This window comes from Dryobates pubescens, chromosome 19 (assembly GCF_014839835.1).
Source record: "Dryobates pubescens isolate bDryPub1 chromosome 19, bDryPub1.pri, whole genome shotgun sequence".
Lineage (NCBI taxonomy): Eukaryota > Metazoa > Chordata > Aves > Piciformes > Picidae > Dryobates > Dryobates pubescens.
In genome coordinates this window covers 16,426,018-16,447,245 of record NC_071630.1, presented here as the reverse complement: position 1 = coordinate 16,447,245, position 21,228 = coordinate 16,426,018, and the positions used below count along the sequence as shown (strand labels likewise).

At 39.8% G+C, this 21,228-nt stretch overlaps 1 protein-coding gene across 9 annotated transcripts in view; it reads left to right on the top strand.

Annotated features, from left to right (window-relative positions):
* ZNF536 (zinc finger protein 536) overlaps positions 1–21,228 on the top strand; it is a 352,862-nt gene that overhangs the window by 146,195 nt on the left and 185,439 nt on the right. For all 9 annotated transcript variants that reach the window (XM_054169947.1, XM_009908951.2, XM_054169943.1 and 6 more), the window contains one exon: positions 17,191–19,362. In XM_054169947.1, coding sequence (XP_054025922.1) covers positions 17,193–19,362 — 2,170 coding nt within the window. In that variant the 5' untranslated portion in view covers positions 17,191–17,192. The remainder of the gene's footprint in view (positions 1–17,190; positions 19,363–21,228) is intronic.

Here is a 21,228-nt window from a genome sequence, read left to right as displayed (position 1 = left end):
ACCAGGAAAGCTATGAGAATTTCATACCAGTGTATTTCGTGGCTTAGTAATCAGAGCAACTAACTAGTTAGCACAAGATTTCTGGTTGGAGTCTCCAGTTAAATGTACAGGAACAGACATTTAAAAACACTCATTTCCCGGTCTTAGAGACTTCCTCTTGGGGTGCTGGATATTCTTTGGTCACTACTACTTCTCTTTGATTTTAACCAGAATTTACTGGTTATTAAAATCTCAAACACACCCGCCCTCCCTTTTCCCACTAAACATGTAGTCAGAAGTAGCATACACTGGCTGGCTGTGCCAGAGCTGTCTAGTTCTGGCCTGCTGCTGAGCTGTGAGCTCAAGGCCATGTGGTTGTCTGTGTGCGGCCATTGGGTCTGTGCATCCACAAACACCAAGTGCCTCATGTGGAAGGGGTCGAGCACAGGCGCAAAATATGCACAGGACCTTTCCTTCTGTGTAGGACTGGGATGTCTCTTCACGTTTTCCCACGGGTTTGCCAGGGCGAGAGCATTGCCTGGCTTCATGCGTGGCTGCAGCCCCTTTGGTGCTCGGCAGAGCCTTGCCAGGCTAGGCCAGAGCAGTCTGTTCTTCCATGCACCAACGGGCTTGCATCCTTCCTGCAGAATTTCACTCACCCTGATTGAAGGAGATGCTGTACTCTTTCCTTTAGTTTATTCTAACCTCTTGGTATGCAGAGTATTGTTTGTTAATATTCCTTATTTATTTAAATGTTAATTGGTCCTTGTTAATTTGGTTTTCTGTGCTGACAACCAAGGTCAACAATGAGTCCTCCTATGTAAGCTCTTAGTGTGATTACAAGGTAGTGTAATGTGTCTTGGAAAAAAGTAGCGAAAAAGCTTCCCCTCTGTTTTTAATGTAACCTTTATGTTAGGGAGAGGTTTGGAGGGGGAAGGAGAGGGAAAAAATTTATGTTCAACGCAGACTGAAGGGCCTTATGGATTGAAAGGGACTGATAAATTAAAAGACAGTTGTTTTGAAAGCAAAATATCACTTGACCTCAAAGGGATGGGCAATTGTGGCCCTGGGGTTAGGTGTAATAACAACACTAGCTTTGGTATGGGAATACTAACAGTAGAGTTTTTTCCTTTGCCTTTCACTTCACTGTTGGGATATGCAACTTTCAAACTCTGCTTTTATTACTCCAAGAGAAGACTCTTCTTTTTTGGCTGGAATGGCCATTTTATGAGATAAAAGTGAGATTTAGTTTTTTTCTTTCCTAAAATAGATTCTGTTCCATGGGGCAAAACAAACAGAGCTATCATAACTCTTTAAATAGTAATCAAATATGTTTTTCTGTTTGCATTCAAAAGGGTGGAAAGGTAACTTGAGAAGATGAAAGAAGGAACCAGATTTGTGTATCCCCCCCCTTCCCCAGTAACAGGTATAGAGTTTTAGAAAAGACTTCAAGGCAAAAAGAAAAAAGCATAGAATATACTGTTATGGTGTTATTTTTGTCTTTCATTTTTATGACAACTTATTTGTACTTAAAGGAATCTTTCCAAAGAGTTAAGAAGCATCATTAAATAAAGACTGTGAAATGTGCAATATGGCTTATTTATTTAAATGTTAATTGGTCCAACGAACACTTCTAATTAGCTCTATATTTGCTTAGCAAAAAGTTTTACAAATTCCAATTGTGAAAAGCAGCTATTTTGAGCTGGTAAGCATGTTGCAGAATCAGCTATGATTTTTCTATAGTTCTCAGCCCTTGAAGGCACAATTTAATTTTTCATGTATGCATACTAGCAACGGTAAACACTTGCGAGTGTAAAGAACCTTCTTTAATTAGCTGCACAACAATTAAAGGATTCACAAACTAAATTGAACCCTGTCTCTGTGCTTACTAGCTGAATTCTACCACCTGTCACAACAGCACTTTGTTCAATCTGTTATGCAAAATCATTATAGCAATATAGCTGAGGAAAAAAAAAAAGAGAGAAAACAGCAATTATTTCTTACTTTTCTCTTGAATGGGTTATTTTGGGTTATACTGATGTCAGGTTCATTGAAGCTAACCTTTTGAAATCTGTAACAGCATAATACTTATATGGCAGGCTTAGAATAGTTAGAAGAATATTTTGTTTTACCCTTTTAAGAGCAAGTGAGGCACATCCTTAAAGTATGTTATGCTCTCTGATCATTTGGAGGGGGAAAAAAAAACAACCACCAAGACAGTGCTGAGTTCTGCAGCAGCCTGTTATTTCTCTTTGTCAGACAAAAAAAGAATAAACCACGAAACAACAAGCCCCAACATCTAATAGGACAACAAACATTTTTTTATTATTATTATTATTAAAGCTTGTAAACCAATCTGAAAACTAGTTTTAAAACCCACTGGTTTCCTAGAGTGGGGCAGGGTGCGCTTTTGGCTTACCTGTTCTGGCTTCTAATGTTTGTGATTATTCTTCAGCTATTGAAAATGTAATTACACATCAATATAAAACTGGAAAATACTGGACTTATTTGTGTGCTAACTTTAATTTTCCTTCTAGCAGAAGCAGTTGAAGTTTTGCATGTTTGCAGAAAAGCCTCTTCTCTCTTTCATTTCAGTTGCACCCATCCTCCTAAGGAAGCTCAAAGGGCAGGATGCACAAATAAGTCCTGTGTTTCACCCTGATAGGAGTCAGGCTCCTACTGCTCCTGGAGACCTGGCTTGGGGTGTACCAAACTTCAGGTGTTAAATGTATTTTGTTCCTCTGCAGGACAGTGGCCTAGTGGTGGCCCAGCTATCCTTTCTGATAGTAGTCTTCCCACTGATTTTGTGTTGAATATAATTGGAGGGCATAAGGGAGAGCTTGAAGCTTGTTCACAGCAGTGTGAAAGGCCAACTGCTGGAGAGGGCTGACTGCTGGGTAGGAGACAGGCATGAGGCTAGAATGACGAGGGCCCACTGCAGTGCCTTTGGTTACCCGCCCGGCTTCTTGCAGGGAGTGATCAGCTGTATGCTGGTGCTCCGACACATGTTTCTGATGCCAGTTAAAATTCCCAGTGAAACCAGTAGCAGGTTTTAGCAGTGTAAGGAGAATGAGGCTGCATTTAGTAAGGAAGACCTGTTTACATTTCTTTTTATTCTGCTGTGACAGCTGACAGGAATGTGCGCATCGCTGCCAGCTTTCATGCAGGAGAGGTACAGGTACGTTTTGTGCATACGCTCACCATAGCTGAGGAGCTGAAAGTTAAGCTGCCTGCTGACAGTTTCCTGAAATCATATCAATAACATATTGTTAGCTCTTGTGATTGAAGCTAAAAGAGTCTGCTGTTGGATAAAGGATACATGATACAGGCATTTCATAAGCTAGGGATATAAATGAATAAGTGCTTATTCACAGTAGTTACATTTTTTACAGTATGATTTTTATACCATTGCCATTTTATAATATTTCTGGAGATTCCAGGAAGAGAACAAAAGTCCTTTCAGAATCATGATTATTTTTTTAAAATGTCACTAAGAAAGTAAAAGTAAACAACCATAAGTTGAGAAAGAACTTTTTGTTTGTGACATTAAAAAGACAAAGAACCTGCAAGGAAGCTTGATACTTTGATTAAATACTACTTAAATTCTTAGAGAATTTTGCACTAAAGTATGAGATGCTACTGTTTGATACATATGTCCCCTTCTTGCTTTCTCACATCAAATAAGAATAGGTGGTCTATTCAGAAGTAGGAAGTGAAAGAGATTACAATCCTTTTACTTAGGAATAGAGATATAACACTCTGTATTTAAAAGTGTGGGTGCAAGGCGTTGGAAATCAGTATATCAGAAAAATGAGTTTTTATTTGGGCAGCTAAAGCAACAGAGTTTTCATGTGCGAAACTCCTGAATGCTCTCAGCTTTGGAGCCTTTGGAGCCTTTGGCGTTTGGTCCTGTTGTACTATGTGGAACACTTTAACATCCCGTTGCAAGTAGTGGGAGATCATTTGCCTCCTCCTATGGCTGATTCCTTGAGACTGGGCCATCAGTTCTTTCCCCCTCCTTTTGTCTGGCTTTGTATTTTGCTGAAATCATCTAGACTCACATAGGTTTACAGCAAAGTAAATTAATATGGAGTGAGGTTTTACATCAGCTGGAGGAAGTGAACACAAACTGCTTATTTGCACAGACCATTCAAGAGACCTGAAATAGTTTCACTGAGAGTTATGTTTATTTACATGTTGTATCAAAAACTCTTGCAGCAAAGAACTTTTTATTCCCTGGTCCTTCTGATAACAACTCTCAGCTTGCTATGGGACGAAAGCCTCCAGGGATCCTGTCAGTCACTCAAAGGTGTTTGGTCAGAGGTGTATGTGGCCAGAGCTGTCTGTTAAGGATATATTACAGTTAGCAGAGTCCATCTCCCAGCTGACTTTGCAACCATAATTGAACTTGCCAAGGTCTGTCATCCTGTGATTGCATTTATTGGACTTTCTTTGTCAGCTTTGTTTCCACTCACCTGTCAACCACAATAGGTTGTCTTCTACCAAGGGCCTGGAATGTTGCAATTAACATCAAAATTATTTAAAGGATTCTTATTCTGCAGATAGCTTTGAAATATATTATTGTATTTTTATAGCGTTCCTCCTCCCCCGTATTCATCTATCTGCTATGTGTCTGCCAAGTTTTCAGTGCCCTTTTTATTAATGATCAAAGCTATTGTGCCCAGATAAAACAGAGGTGGCCAAACAGCAATCAGCGCTCAGCTTGTTGGAATCCTGAAGGTCATGCTGCCATTGTATTTAAATGTATGTAGCATTTTACCATAATCAGTGCTTGCATCTATGCTCCCTTCGATATATGCACAGTGTAGCCATTGCCTTCCCTGTACCTGATCTTGTGGTGCGGTGGTGGGAGGAGATACTCTATTCACTTCACGGCTTGTTCCTTATTGCATTCAAAAGTACTGCAAAGATGTGACCCCTTTTTATGATCTCTGGTGTGACATCACTGTTATTTGCTTGGCTTAACTGCAAAACTGTTACAACTGTTTTGCACCAGCATTCAGAGGAAAAGGCAGGGTTATCGTAAGGCAGAACAATCTCGCTCTGACAGGTAGAGATAATTTAAAAAGCAGCTGGGGAAATGCAAGGAAATTCTCCCAAGTCAGTTACTTTAGTGTAGGCATTCCTGTTTGGGGTTGTATTCTGCTCACGAAGCTGTCCAAAAGAACAGGGTGATTAGCAGTACTGCAGACAGATGTATTTCTTTGCTTCTCTAAAATGACAGTCTGAAAAAGAGCATTTTTTTCTGCATATTTTCTGACCTTGGGATAGATATGATTATAGCAGTTGCAAAACCAAACTGTCGGTGTCTTAGCTGTGCACAGTGACTGCTAACCACACCCTTTTAAGTCTAAACCACTTATCTCAGTGTGAAAGCATCATAGGAGGTATGAGGTGGCTTCTAGAGTTACTGGCTCTGCTCTTGTCTTTATGACAGTGATCAATTAATAAAGTTAAATGACAACAGCAGTAATATATCATATCTAAAAGTGTGCACAGACCAGAACACCAAAGGATAAAGGAGATTTGTGGGTTTTAGTGTTTCCATTTTTCTTGAATGATAATTAAGTATATTTTTTCTAAGTTTGTGTTGTGTATCCCCATCTATCTTTTTCCACTTAATTCAATGAGGAGTTTGCTGTTTCTACATTTTTTTTTAGAGACCACAAACACAAGGAACATTTTGAGCAATGTTTACTCCATTTTTTCCCACATCCACCTGCATCCTGGCATGCCTGCCTCTTTCAGCTGTATATTTTACTTTGCCTAATTCCACTTTCCCAATGTTCATCTTTTCCTGGAAATTAGTATTGAAAATAACTCATTAAAGCCCCTTGCATGTAAGAACCAGTATGACCCTGTAAATTACGTCTTTTCTTTTTGCTACCAAGTCCATGTGTTACAGGGAGAGGAAAAATAAATCATTTGGGTTGAGAGAGAAAGGAGAGAAGACAGAAATTGGAAGTAGAAGGGATTAATGGCCAAGCATCTCAGTTATTAAAAACCAAAATAACTCTCCATAATATTTTAACCAAAAAATTTTATGCTGACAGGTCTGCCATGAGTTAAAAACCCCCAGTCTTTTCAACAGTCAATTATGTTTGATAAAAGAAAGCTATCTGGCATACTGGGCTAAGCAATGGGAATCGAGTTCTGGACTCTGTCCCTGGCTTCTTTACAGAGGATGAGCCATCTATTTAAGTCAAGATACATGGTGAGCTTTCTCCTAAATAAGATGTGAAAATGATCTGTTAGGGATACTCATTTCTATGCTGCTGAAATTCTGAAAAAATCAGTCTCTTTGGGGTCTTGAAAGCTGTTTGGGTGCACTGAAATTGGGCAAGTTACTTCAGAGTTTCTGTTTGCATTTACTTTATACTAAGATGTTGGCTATTTCTGTGCCCAGCAAAGCAACGTGCAGAAAATGTCTTCCCCTCTTCTCTCATTGTGTTGATTACAGTATGCTTTGATGACTCGTGATGCTGGGGTGCGTTACTGAATACTGGGGTATCAGCTGGTGGGAATTACTGCTAGGGCCATTTCAGCAGTGTGCTAGGGGAAAACGAGGAGCGTAACTCTTCACAGATGCATAGTGTGGTCCTTTATGTTCTTCATGTATGGTTTATTTGGGGTGTTGGGGTTTGTTGTTTGTTTTTTTTTTTTTCTTTAATGTTGCTCTTTCATAAATATACTGACCTTAAAGAATGGTGTAATTTAGCTTTTCATTGTCTTTCTTCTCCTTTGCTCCCAGGCATCATCACTTGTAAAATAAATACAGTGGTATTATGTATGTACTTGGAGAGTGTGTACTGTCATGTATGCTCTTTCATGTGCAACAGGTTATGCAAGGTTTAATGTATTAATCTTTTTTTCTCCTTCTGACTGACATTAGAACATATACTTAGGCACGTAGTTCCTGTGTTGATGTCAGCACAGGTAGCCCATATGTTTAGTGATGCCTTGTTTTGTCTACTGTCTAACTTAATAGTATGCAATTTGGAGCATCCTTAATTATCCTACAAACCATTTTGTGATAATGAACCCAAATATGGTGTAGATTTGGCTGACAACTCTGTGATGTTATTTGGCATATCACATATTTCTGTTTCAAATATAAATTGGTTAGTGCTTTTCCAAATTATGCACTTTATTAATTAAATCTATACTTGAGACATATTTTTTTTTCCTTCACCCTCTAAAGCTGTTACAAGTATTGTCTTTTTCCTTGCTCTGTATGCAGATAGGTTGGGTATGGACTTTCTAATCTGACATAAAATAGGCTAATCTTATGGTCTCTGTTAAGTCCTAAAACTACAGTTGAGTGTGCAGTGTCTTTCCATATAACTAGGTCTTTTGTTCCACTAGAGAAAATTACTTAATTTGTTAGAGAGCTTTTTTTAAAAAGGTTTAACTGTAGCAGTCTTTACCTAATAGACCTGGGATTGCAGGGAGGTGATTAATGTGAATTAAAGGATCTCGGTGACATAGGACTAAAGGACAAAATTACTTTGTTGTCGTTGTTGTCAATCCCAATTGTGTGATTTCATTTCTCCCCAAACCAGATTTCCAGCATTTTGCATAAAGTCTAATTGGACCATATAGTTCTTTTGAAAACTCTCTCTATTCAGGGATGTTCTGTTTATGCATTTTCATTGAGAATGTGTGTCTTTGTCCCTTGAAATCCATCTATTTATTGCAGTGACACCTACTGCTGAGAGAGCTGATCCGCAACAGGATCGGTTACTGTTAAACTTGGCCAACAAGCAGTTCGTGACTCAACCAGCAGATGTTTCTGTGGCTCAGGTCAAAGGGAACTTATGGACTCGAGGTTTTTTTTCTTTACTCCTAGCATTAAGTGCCAGGAAAGTCAACAATAGGTACAGACAGTTGACCTGACCAGTAGCAGGAGGAACTGAACTAGGGCCCTGAGGATCTGCAAAGACCAAAGCATTAGTCTGTTGAGCCACTGTGCTGGCTACAGTCCAGCAGTTTCAGACAACTGACTATATGATTGCATGCCTGGATTTTAGTAATGATTTTACATATTTGATGATTTGTATCCAAGCTTATGCGTCTGACAGGTGCCCTTGTGAACAAAATCTCACTGGGCTATCACATATGAATATTTCACAATCAATCATACTTTGATCTTTGAGACATATGTGTATTTGACATTATATTTGGTTGTGCACAGAATCTAAGTCTAAGCCCTTGTGAAATTAAAATAACATCATCAACCCAGCATTAGAGGATTGGATTTAAATTGTTTCAAACTATGATTTGAGTTCTCTGGTCTTAACTTTTCTTGCTTGATCTCTTTGTAATTGGTATGGAGAGCCTGATCCTGCTGTCCTTGCCAAACTGAAATGCACTGCCTTTTATTTGGAACTTGCCTGTGTGACGAATGCAGGATTAATAAGGTCAATATTATTTCTATTTTCATTGTATATGATGAGTTAGAGTATAACAGACTTCCAGCACAGTAGTGTCCTCAGATGAAAACAGAAGGTTCAGAGCCTGTTTCATGCTGTAAAAATAACGAAAAATGAAATCATAAATATGCTTTGCAGTGTCTTCCAGACATTTTTTTGTACTGCATGATGCTAAAGTGGATCATTAAAAGCTTAATTTTAAGATTTCTTCAATCTGACGTGGATGCCAGTTAGATTAATTAAAATGAATGATCAGATAGAAGCTACAGGAGATTGATCAAATTGGAGAGAGTTTAATCAGTTGTATACATTCCAAATTACAGGAAAATAACAAATTTAGTTTAAAAAAAGCTAAAGTAACAGAAGCTTTAGTTTATTAAAACATTCCACAAATCAGGCTCTCATTTGAATTTTTGTGTCTCTTATCTTATGTAATCAGGAGAACACTAGAAAAAAAATGAAATGAGAATCAGTGCTTATAAGCTAAAAATATTATGAACCTAGATGCAACCAGTACCTGGAAAAAAAAAAGGAGAACTATTTATTTATTTTTAATCTACTGAACTTTCAGTACCAATTATTTAGCTTTCTCTATTTTGGATCTGATTTCTTAAGTATATGCAAGAGAAATAGGATAAATAAGAAGGAAAACAAATTTTTGCTAAGTCACATGCAAAGTAGCAATAAATCAAACAGCTTGTCTGCATTCTTCTAATCTTTCCATTCTAATCTTTGAGTGAGATTTATGAATGACCTCTCCTCTGCTTTCTGCTCATCTTCCTAGATTGTGATCACAAGCAGTTCACAGTCCTCCACACCATGGGTGCTATGAACCAAAGACTTTTCTGGTACTTTATCTTCTGCTGATCAGTTAGCAGTCCAAAATGCTGTGGTACCTTGAAAGTACCCTACAGATATAACAGGTATTTTATAAGGCAACTGTCTTCTCAGTCCAGAGCAAAAGCAGCACAGCCTCAGGAAACAATATTCTGTCTGCTAATGACTTCTGAACCTTCAAAATCCCTCTGCTAACCCTTCTTTAAGACATAAAAACTGTTGTGGAATGGGTTTGCTCTGTTGTTACTAAAGGAGTACTTTGTTTTGGAATCAATAAGCAGCTTGTTTAAATATCAGGGCTACAAAGCAGCTATAGTTTTGTCAGATGCCTTCCCTGCTCCCCCCTGCGTGGTGGCTGGGTGCTGGAAGATGTGTGTTTGCATGAGCTGAGCGCCAGCTCCAACCCTGGCTGCCTGGCTATGACTGTGGGAGCTGGTCAGCATGGGATCACGCAGTGCTTTGTACACACTGTGTTTGAGTGGTGCTTCACCCCACTTATTAACTGCTAGAAGCTACATAATCTTTGCAATGAATACAAAACTTAAATGTGGCAATGTGACTAATAATAATAACGAATTACCAGGTTTGCCTTAATGGTATTTAAATTAAAAGAAACAGATGAGATGTATTACCTGTAGGCCAACTTTCTTTTTTCTTTCTTTTTCTCTCTAAAAGACGTTCTGTTGCACTCCAGAAACCATATATTTCCTTATTATAATTATATTATACCCCAAGGAGCAGGACAACTACTTCACCGCCACCAACAAGAAATAAAGTAAGACTCCAGTGAACTCGATGCAGTTGCTCAATTTTACATAAGTAAAATGAGAACAGAATCTGGCCTAATGTTTATTTCATTTTATCAGATTGGATAATACTGTCCTGGTGGCATTAAATACAGCTGATCTCTCTCCTCCCATTCCGTGCACACATGTTTTCGTTAAAATTTAACTATTTACATCTACGTCTCTTAGTATTGCCTACAAATCAGTCAAAGAAGAGTAGGTCATCTATCCTGCCCTACTGTTTATATATTAATCATCTGGCAAATAAATGGCTCAGTATCCTACCCACCTCAGTAATATTTGTGATGTAATTTGTTTGGATGCCCAAATGTCACCAGCGTTGATTGTAAGAGATGAAAAAAATGTACTTGCTCAGCACACCAAGCTCTGGGCTAAAATGTAAGCATGAAATCTCTGGTTTATTTTTGTAATAATGTTTACAGCTGTTTAATGACCCTGAAAGGGTTCAGTAGTCTGGTGTTCTGTATTTCTTAACAGGAGTGTATTATGCGTATAACAGCCTTAGTTAAACTGTTTCAGCTACAACAATAAGAACAATATTTAATAAAAATTCAATATGTATTCTGAGGTTTCTCAGCAATACCTGCTTATAACTTGCTAAGAGCTGAAGCAGTCTGTATTGGAGTGTTTAGAATTTGTCAGTGGGCCGCAAGATAATGTAGATATATGTGAATTTTTGTAGCTCTAAAGATAAATAACAGGTCTGTATTCTGAAAGCATAAGTAAGTGTGTGTAACTCTAACTGCTCAGAGGATCAGGGCCAGACCGAGCTTGTCATTTAAACATGTGAGCTTGTAAAGCATTACTTTGCTTACTGAACTGTAAATCTTTTAACTAACCTAATCTAAGCTATAATAACAACACAACAGTGTTTTTAAAATGACTATTTTCTCTACAGCAGTGAAGAGGGAAATGCTTTAGTGTGTGTGTCCAGTAGGAATGAACAGGTGTAAATAAGAGCTGAAATTTGATTCATCTATTTTCCAAGATAACAGGTGTGTGTATGCACATATGTGTATCTATACAGATATGTGTGTGTGCATATGCTTATATCTCTCTAGGCACATATTTATAGTTAAACTTTTTTATTCTATTTGCTATCTTTTTTTTTTTGTTTGGTTTTGGTTTTGCCTCTCTTTCCTGAAAAAAAAAAAAAAGGGGGTGGGAGGGTGGAAAAAGCCAAGCTTCTCATATTACATTAATGTAGTTGTGATGACAGGCATTTCTGGTGTCATAATTGGTTTTAAATTCCAGTAATCCATTTCAGATAGTTAAATAAAAATCTCTGTGTTCATTTGGAATGGCTAAAGTCAGAACTTTCGTTATTGTTATCACAGGAAATAGTCTTGAGGGCAAAAATGTGACTGAAATCAAAATAACTATTAGTATCATCAAAGGGACTTGAATGTCTTGCTATACCTTCATGTGGGAGATGAGAGAGTATTTTTATAATATATGTATCCTCTTGTGAATTTCATAAGCTGAGTACCCTGCTCATAGAAATAGGAGACTGAATGCCTGGCACAGTAAATGGTTGTCCTCTGTTAGTTTGCTTCTTACTGAGGGACTGCTGCTGCCTGGCCCAGTGCAGTGTAACCCAACTGGTCTGTAGCCTGTGCACATGCAGCAGGGTGAGGACTGGGCTTCCTGGCTGGAGCAGCTCTCTTGGGCAAGAGCTTAGGGCTTGTTTAGGTCAGGAAGTGCAGCCTGTGAACTCTTGATACCAATATGCTCTGGGTACTGCCACATCTTGGGGGATGCTGTCTTTACAAAACACTAGAGATAATTAAAGGTAAAAAATTTACTACATAAATTTCAACAAACGTATTTTGAGTTTCTTAACAATCTCAAATTTGTTTTGCAGTTGATTTTGCAAACACATTAACTACAGAGAACGCTGTACTTCCATTCCCAGTGCGAGTGATGGCAAAATGTTCTGTCTTGTCCTTATAAGAGAGATCAGAATCGTGAAAACAATAATAATGGAATCATAGAATCATTAAGGTTTGAAAAAATCTTCAAGGTCATCTAGTCCAACCATTTACTGTGCCCAGTTCTGGGCCCCTCAGTTTAGGAAAGATGTTGACTTGCTGGAATGTGTCCAGAGAAGGGCAACAAAGTTGGTGAGGGGTTTGGAGCACAAGCCCTGTGAAGAGAGGCTGAGGGAGCTGGGGTTGCTCAGGGGAGACCTTATTGCTGTCTACAACTACCTGAAGGGAGGTTGTAGCCAGGTTGGGGTTGGTCTCTTCTCCCAGGCAAGCAGCACCAGAATGAGAGGACACAGTCTCAAGCTGTGCCAGGGGAGGTTTAGACTGGGTGTTAGGAAGAAATTCTTCACAGAGTGATTGCCCATTGGAATGGGCTGCCGGGGAGGTGGTGGAGTGCTATCATTGGGGATTTTTAGGAGGAGACTTGATGGGGTGCTTGGTGCCATGGTTTAGTTGATTAGATGGTGTTGGGTGATGGGTTGGACACAATGATCTTGAAGGTCTTTTTCAACCTGGTCTATTCTATTCTATTCTATTAATGTATTAGACTATATATTTTAAAATTGAAAGCTAGACATTCTCTCTCCCATGACACATCGCAGCAGTGCTTAGAAATTGGTATTTTCAGATTTTTTACTTTTTAATAACTGGTGTTTTGGTTTGGGGAAGCAATTGGTTATCTGTTAGAAAGTAAATTTTAATGAGCTCCATTCAGGTAGAATTTTTCTGTGTTTTAGCATTTGGTTGTCGAGGCAGAATGGATAAAGTGAAATTACACTTCAAGCTGGTCTGAGGAGGAAACTTGTGTCTGTAGAGAAATCGGTGCGGAGCTAGGACTGCATGTCTGTGATACAAAAGCATGCCTGCATCTCTTGCACTCCACAACACACATGCAGGTCCAGAGAGAGGGTCCTAGCTGACAGGAAAAGGTTGTCTGATGACCATCAGGACAGGGACCTCGAACTGCTGGATCTGAAGTAAGAGGACTTGGGGAAATGAAAGCCCCTTACCCCACCTGGTGTAACCCTGTCTGGTCACAGAATTGACATAGGGATGATGGATAAAGAGGGAGAGAATGAAATTGCTAATTTTTATTTTTTTTTAGAGAAATTAGGCAAATTAGATTGGGTTATCTAATTCATAGTGGAATGATGGATGAGGAGGAATTTTATTTCTGTCATGCAAGTGGATACAAGATGAGATTTTGGTAGGTTTTGCTGGGAATGGGCTGAAGAATACAGACTGAACAGTAGCAGGGTCTGTGTTCCTAAATGCAGTGACTGGAAATTGCAGGAGGAGGCCTTTCTGATGGCAGTACTTTGAATGTTATGCTTACACTTTGCAATGAAATAAGATAGGAGTGAGGAAAAGTGAGACAATTCAGAGGTGGGAACAGGACTACAAGAAGGTGGGGCAGGTGAGCGTGGGAATGCAGTTTATGTGAAGAATATAGCATCTTGAGATTGCAATAAGTGGATCCTGGAAACTGAGCAGCTGATCGAAGTATGTCTCATTCAGAAATGGTTATTTCTCAGTAAGCAGAGGCTTTGCTGGCCTTTATGAATACTTAATCAAAATAGTATAAAATTTCCAATGCCAAAAGATCGAAATATGTGGTTCAGGCTCCCCAGAATTGATACAACATTATTGGATTTTAAATGAAAAATCATGGGTTTGGTCTTCCTCTTGATTTATTTATTTTATTTTTAACTTGCCCTGTCTGTGTTCTTCATTTCTCTCAGGGTTTGTGGGAGTCACCAAAAAAAAAAAGGAGAGAAATGATTATGTTCCAACTACAGCTGCTATTGATACTTTATTAAAGTTCTATTTGCAGAAGAGCCACAGAATAACTTAAAATCTCAATCCCAACTCCCCCTCCTCTCCCCAATTCAAGTAACCATACGTTTGAACTGATGCTTAGGGTTAAACATCAGAATTAATAAACTCCACTGGGATCTGTCAGCATTTCCAAACTTCGATAGAGCATAAAATGCTAGAATTAACTACCCAAACCTTCCTGAGCATGTAAAGGCACCAGTTCCCATTGAGGTCAACTGAACAAATGAAATTTAGACTACATTTTCCAAGCTGTTACAGAATACTGATAATTCATAAAGACTTTCCTAAACCTTCTTCAATACACGTATGTGTAGGCAATGAATTTTTTGAGTTCTTGTTTTCCAGCATGCCTTGGTCAAACATAGTGAAGAGAAATAACACCTTGTGGAATCCAGACAGAAAGCAGTCTGGTTTTGGGGGTTTTTGTTTGTTTTAAAGAAGTGTGCAGGCAGATTTTCAACATCTCAGTCACTTCAGGCAATGGCAGGCCTGAGATCTACCACTGTCAGATGCTTAGCTAATAATTTTGAACATGAAATTTGGGTTGCTCCAAAAGTTAATCAAGCTTTCAAAACGTTTTAAGACAATGTGGCTTTTTATGTACCCACATTTTGAGTGGTTGTGGCCTGCTACCCAGAAAACTTGCATGGAAACAAGTATTTTGTGTTTACTCCATGGCCTTGCATGAACACCTGGCTTGACGGTATTCACCAGCCTTTGGAAATCAGACATTGCATTCCTGTTGCTTATAGGTAGAAGCCTTTTCCTTTTTTACTTGATCTCATTAATATTTTGATGAATACTAACATTGATAGCATGTAAGTAATCTTCCTAAACTGAGGGCCCAGAACTGGACACAGGACTCAAGGTGTGGCCTAACCAGTGCTGAGTACAGGGGCAGAATGACTTCACTGCTTCTGCTGGCCATACTATTCCTGATACAGGCCAGGATGCCACTGGCCTTCTTGGCCACCTGGGCACACTGCTGGCTCTTGTTCAGCCTACTATCGACCAGTACCCCCAGGTCCCTTTATGCCTGGCTGCTCTGCAGCCACTCTGACCCCAGCCTGTAGCACTGCATGGGGTTGTTGTGGCCAATGTGTAGAACCTAGCACTTAGATGTGTTAAATCTCATGCCCTTGGACTCTGCCCATCTGTCCAGCCTGTCGAGGTCCCTCTGCAGAGCCTTTCTACCCTCCAGCAGATCAACTCTTGCCCCCAGCTTGGAGTCAACGGCACATTTACTGATGATGGACTCAATCCCCTCATCCAGATCATTGATAAAGATATTGAACAGGTTGGGGCCCAGCACTGATCCCTGCGGATACCACTAGTGACTGGCTGCCAGCTGGATGTGGCACCATTCACTACCACACTCTGGGCTCGGCCCTCCAGCCAGTTCCTAACCCAGTGGAGATTGCTGCTGTCCAAGCCACAGGCTGAGAGCTTGGCCAGGAGTTTGCTGTGGGGGACAGTGTCAAAGGCCTTGCTGAAGCCCAGGTAGACTCCATCCACAGCCTGCCCCACATCCACCAGACGGTTAGCTGATCATAAAAGGAGATCAGGTTGGTCAGGCAGGATCTCCTCTTGGAGACCACCCATGCTTTTTTTATCCTCTGACTCTGCAAATACTTAGCATGTGTGGAAATTTGCTTTCAGAAGTCACTCTTTGAAGTCTACCGGACTTTTCCCATGAGCACAATTACATGCATTTTAAGTATGTGATAGAGTTGGGTCTCAAATTGTCCATCAAGTGGCCACTACGTAGCTGTGTGAGGAATGGTGTCCACATGGAGTGTGCCTTGTAGCTTTTGTAGAAGGCATTGTGAGTAAGTGCTTTTGGCTAAAGCCACACAGAAAGTTGACCAAGTTTACTATTCAATAACTTAGAGAATTCAGTACTTTTATAGGTGAATAAAGCATCAAATCACTCCACTGAACAACACAGATCTTAATTACCTTCTCATATAACCCTACAGTTTGAGTGTTATTAATGTAAAACTTCATATTTTGAATAGAATTTTACAGATACTTTATATTTTGTATAGAGAAGTGGCAAAGATAGAAGATTATTGTGGACAATTATGCACAGCAGAACGGAGCACTTGTGTTTAACAAACAGCTTTGAATTCTAATTTTCTACAATACACATAGTCTAGGTACAATTTGTAGTCATTACTGTGTATTAGAAAAGTTATTAAAATTCTTGAAACTTGTTGAGGCTTTCCACAACATCTTCCCCAGATTTTAATTGGTTTTATCTAGTTCCAAAAGAGAGCTGTTTAAACCAAAGTACGCTAAATCACGTCTTGCCCATCGAAGGACAGAGATTCTCCTTGTATAATATGGCGAGTTTTCCTAAGAACTGAAATCTGAAGGTTCTTAATGATGAATTAAAAGACCTGGCAGAAGATAATTTATGTGCCTTTTGATGGGCTCAGTTTCAAAATGACAAAATAGCAATGTTTTGTAACAGAAGGGTTAAATCTTAATCTCAGAGGTTTACAAAGCTGCTAGTCGCAGTCTCCTTAAAATTTAATATACCTCGTTAATGCTTAACTTGCAAACACTGAAGGATTTTTATGATTATAATCATGTGTTACAGCACCTAGTACTGTTTCTAAGCAGCATACTAATCAGCTTAATGAGATATTACTGCACTTTTTGTTGACTAAAGCAAAATCCCTTTTATTGTTCTAAAGCTTGTCCTTTACTTTATTTTTTTCCCCAAACATTATCTTGGTTTATTGTACACCAGTAAATATCATACCATCTTGTTTTGTCAAATCATAAAACTATCTTTTTCATTGTAGAATGTGTAATATATTGAATATGGTTAATGGAACTGAAAGTTACAAATGGATTTCTTTTTTTTTCCCCCCCTTTTTTTCCCCCCCTGGCTTTTCTAATGGAAATGGGAGAGATGCAGAACATTTATTTTTCTATAGATTTAGAAATGTATACAGGTGCAATTTCACAAGAAAAAAGAAAAGACAGGCAAGGGTGGTGGTAAAAGCCTTTGCCCCTTCTGTAATAATTAGATTTTGAAATTGTAGCATATTTTAAGATAGTAATTAATGGCTACTGGTAAGCCTGCCAAATGATGAAAGCACAGCTATGATCAGAATTGTGTAGCACGCTTGGCATTTAATACACTTTTTATTGTTTTTACACTAATTCCTTTGCATTATTATGAGTAGGTAAAGCATAAAATGCAAATTGTGCGTCAGCGATTCAATGCTTGTAAGTCTTTCACAGTCTGAATCTAAAATATCTTCTGATTTTCAGAGATGGAGGAAGCTAGTTTGTGCCTTGGTGTTTCTTCAGCTGTGCCAGAAGCTGACACCCATCTCAACAGCACCATACTCAATGGGCAGTACTCAATGAGCCAGAAGCTGCATCAGATCACTTCTCAGCTCAGCCATGCCTTCCCGGAGCTCCAGAACAGGCAGAATCCAGAGGAGAAGGCATCAGTGCCACTAGAAGACAAAAGCCACCTGTCCATAGCAAACCAGCCCATCAGCAGTCAGATGGCACTGCTGGCAAACCAGCTCAATAGAGAGGTTGATACCAGTTTGAATGGGCGTGTGGATCTGCAGCAGTTCTTAAATGGACAAAACCTAGGGATTATGTCTCAGATGAGTGATATAGAGGATGATGCCAGGAAAAACAGAAAGTACCCATGTCCCCTCTGTGGGAAACGCTTCCGATTTAACAGTATCCTGTCGCTACACATGCGAACTCATACCGGAGAGAAACCATTTAAGTGTCCATACTGTGACCACAGAGCAGCTCAAAAAGGCAATCTAAAGATACACCTGCGTACTCATAAGCTTGGCAACCTTGGCAAAGGTCGTGGTCGAGTCCGAGAGGAAAACAGACTTTTACATGAGCTGGAGGAGAGAGCAATTCTTCGGGACAAACAGATGAAAAGCAGCCTCTTGCAGCCAAGACCGGATGTGAAAGCACAGCAGCACACCCAGCCAATGCCTCTTGCAAACTGTAATTTGTCGGTGCCAGCTAATCACAGCACACCTGATATTTCAAACCCTGTTCCCTCTCCAAAGCCCGTTAGTGTCCAGGAAGAAGTTGTCACCCAGACAGCTGGATTCAGATGCACATTTTGCAAAGGCAAGTTTAAGAAGCGAGAAGAGCTGGACCGGCACATAAGGATCCTGCACAAGCCTTACAAGTGCACCCTGTGTGACTTTGCCGCCTCGCAGGAGGAGGAGCTGATTAGCCACGTGGAGAAGGCTCACATAACTGCCGAATCAGCACAGGGCCAGGGCTCCAACGGGAATGGGGAGCAATCCACAAATGAGTTTCGTTGCGAGGTATGTGGCCAGGTGTTTAGTCAAGCCTGGTTCCTAAAAGGCCACATGAGAAAGCACAAGGATTCCTTTGAACACTGCTGTCAGATCTGTGGGAGGCGATTCAAGGAGCCTTGGTTTCTTAAAAATCACATGAAAGTTCACCTGAATAAGTTATCTGTAAAGAACAAATCTCCTAATGATCCTGAAGTACCTGTCTCCATCAGCAGCATGTCCCAGGAAGCTCATGCAAACTTATATTCAAGATACCTGTCATGTTTGCAGAGTGGGTTTCTTCCTCCTGACAAAGCCAGTTTAAGCGAACAAAATCAAATCTATAACAAAGGAGATATGCCCATGAAAGAGAAAGAAGTCTTGGGGAAGCTCCTTTCGCCCATTTCTGGCATCGGCCACAGTATTGCTGAAGGGGATAAACATTCTTTATTGGGCTGTCTCAATCTGGTGCCTCCTCTAAAATCCAGCTGTATAGAAAGGTTACAAGCTGCTGCCAAAGCGGCAGAGATGGATCCAGTAAACAGCTATCAGGCCTGGCAGCTTATGGCAAGGGGAATGGCCATGGAACATGGCTTTTTGTCTAAAGAGCAGCAGATACAGCGCAGCCATGAAGACACTTTGGCAAATGCTGGAGTTATGTTTGATAAGGAGAAGCGGGAGTATGTGTTAGTAGGAGCAGATGGCTCTAAGCAGAAAATGCCTGCTGATTTGGTTCACAGCACTAAAATGGGCAATCAGAGAGACTTGCCAAACAAACTAGACCCTTTAGAAGGCAGTAGAGATTTTTTGTCACATGGTATGAACCAGGGACTCGATTACAACTTACAAAGTCATGGAAACATGAAAGAAAAGCCAACTGAATGCCCAGACTGTGGAAGGGTTTTTAGAACATACCACCAAGTGGTCGTTCATTCCAGGGTCCACAAAAGAGACAGAAAAGGAGAAGATGAAATAATTCAGGGAAGTCTTGATGAGCGACGTGGGTCTGGAAGTGATCAAGAGTCTCAGTCTGTCAGCAGGTCGACAACACCAGGGTCCTCTAACATTACTGAAGAAAGTGGAGTAGGTGGGGGTCTGTCACAGACGGGGAGTGCCCAGGAGGACAGCCCACATCCTTCCTCACCCTCCTCTTCAGGTATGCTTACTTCTTCTTCCCTCTCTGCACTGAAACCGTCATAGCTATATTTGAAATCATAGCAGCAAAGTGGTTTATGCATTCTCTTGTTAGGTTGTTTCCTAGCAGTCCACAGGGATGCGGTGTTATTTGCCAGAACATCTGTGTTCGGGTTCCTGCAATGCCTTCGAGGTTAATTCTCGGCTCACCCTTTTCTCCCCTCCAAGGGCAGGTTTCCTAGCCTTTCAGCTGTCACCTCTGCCACCCCACCAGTGTGCAGGATCTGTACAGTCACCAATGACAGTGTGGCTTCCAGGGCCTCTCTCTCCAGGTCTTTGAAGGTGTTTGGTTTTTTGGTTGAGTTTTTTTATTCCCCTCCTCTTCTGTTCATGATGTCTCTCTTGCAGATCTTTCCATGTCCTCCATGTAAAAGAGTGAGGTGCCTCCTTTGAGCTTTAGTTCAAAGAAACAGGTTTAATAAACAGCATGTTGGCTAACTTCTCTGATTGCCCTTATTCCCACAACCGTATAATTCCTTAGCTGAGGTATGTATTTGTACCTGGCCACTGCAATGGTTTAAAAGAGATTTTAAAATACATATTACTAACTTTTTAACAACCTGTTAACTTATGTGCTTGCTTTAATGTGTATAATGCCTTCTGCTGAATTCACATCTATTTGAAAGTGCAAGAAAAATAGAAATTGGACTGAAAAGATTGCAATGTATGTCATGTTAACTTAATGTGTATAAAAGAGCAAAGCAGATAATGTTTCATTGGGGATGCCTATTAAAATATTGAGCTTTCTGGTACAATTGTTGAAGTTACCAGCCTATGCCTGCTGAAATAAAATCTCCAAGTAATAACAGGTAAGATTTCTGGCATCATGTATATTTCCAAAGTCAGTTACTAATGGATACTAAATTGAAAGTTATATCTCCAGCATTTTATAAAGAAAGCGCCTCACTAATACTCTAATCATTCTGCAAGCCTAACAACAGAGGAAATCATGCCATAACAAATACTCTGTTACTAATGGCAACATTGATTTCTGCAATCAGCCATTAAGTCTTGAAAATGAAAGACAGTTTGAGGTACCTTAAGGCATTACATTGCCCACTGCTAAAGAGCTGGTAGCAGGCTGTTGAAGGTAATTCTTTTTAGGTTTTTTCCCTCAGTTTCGATAAATATTTTAGTATTGGAGGCAATTCACTGTTAGAGTTATTAAGGATATGCCAGTTTATTTTTGTTGTTCTTGTCATGCTCCAGTATACTCTACTTCTGAGGTCAAATTAATATGAAAATAAAGATTTAGCTTGCTGGCTTATTACAGACCAGTAAAGAAATTGTTAAGACACATAAATCTGCTCTCCACATTCCACAGATTCCTATAGTACTTAATGCTGTTGTTTAAATACCCATGAAACACACTGTCTACCCTTAGAGTCATAGCCTTGTTTACAATTTATTACTGGTGAGACACATTAGAAAATTCTATGTAGGAACAAGGGTAACAGGCGAGAGCTAATTTCATACTATATATAGTTGCTGAGATTGTTTTAAGAGGATTGAAAATATGTCAGGATGAAGAAGATTATTTTTCTAACTTTCACTTCTAAAAATCCTACACATTGGTGGAAGGCCCAGGGGGGGCGGGGAGGGTGGCGGGGATAGAGATGGGAGCTGCTCCACTTCAATACAGAAAGTTTCACTTCTGTTTTGCAATGCCATGGAGCGATCAGAAATAAAAGATCCTGAAATTGTTTAAATTTTATGCAAAGCTTTCAAGGACTGTCTGGAAAAGTTGGGAAAAAAATAGCAGCTGAGAGTCTTCTGAGTGAGCTTGAACTGATGGAGACTGAACAGGATTCAAAACAGTGCATGTGGA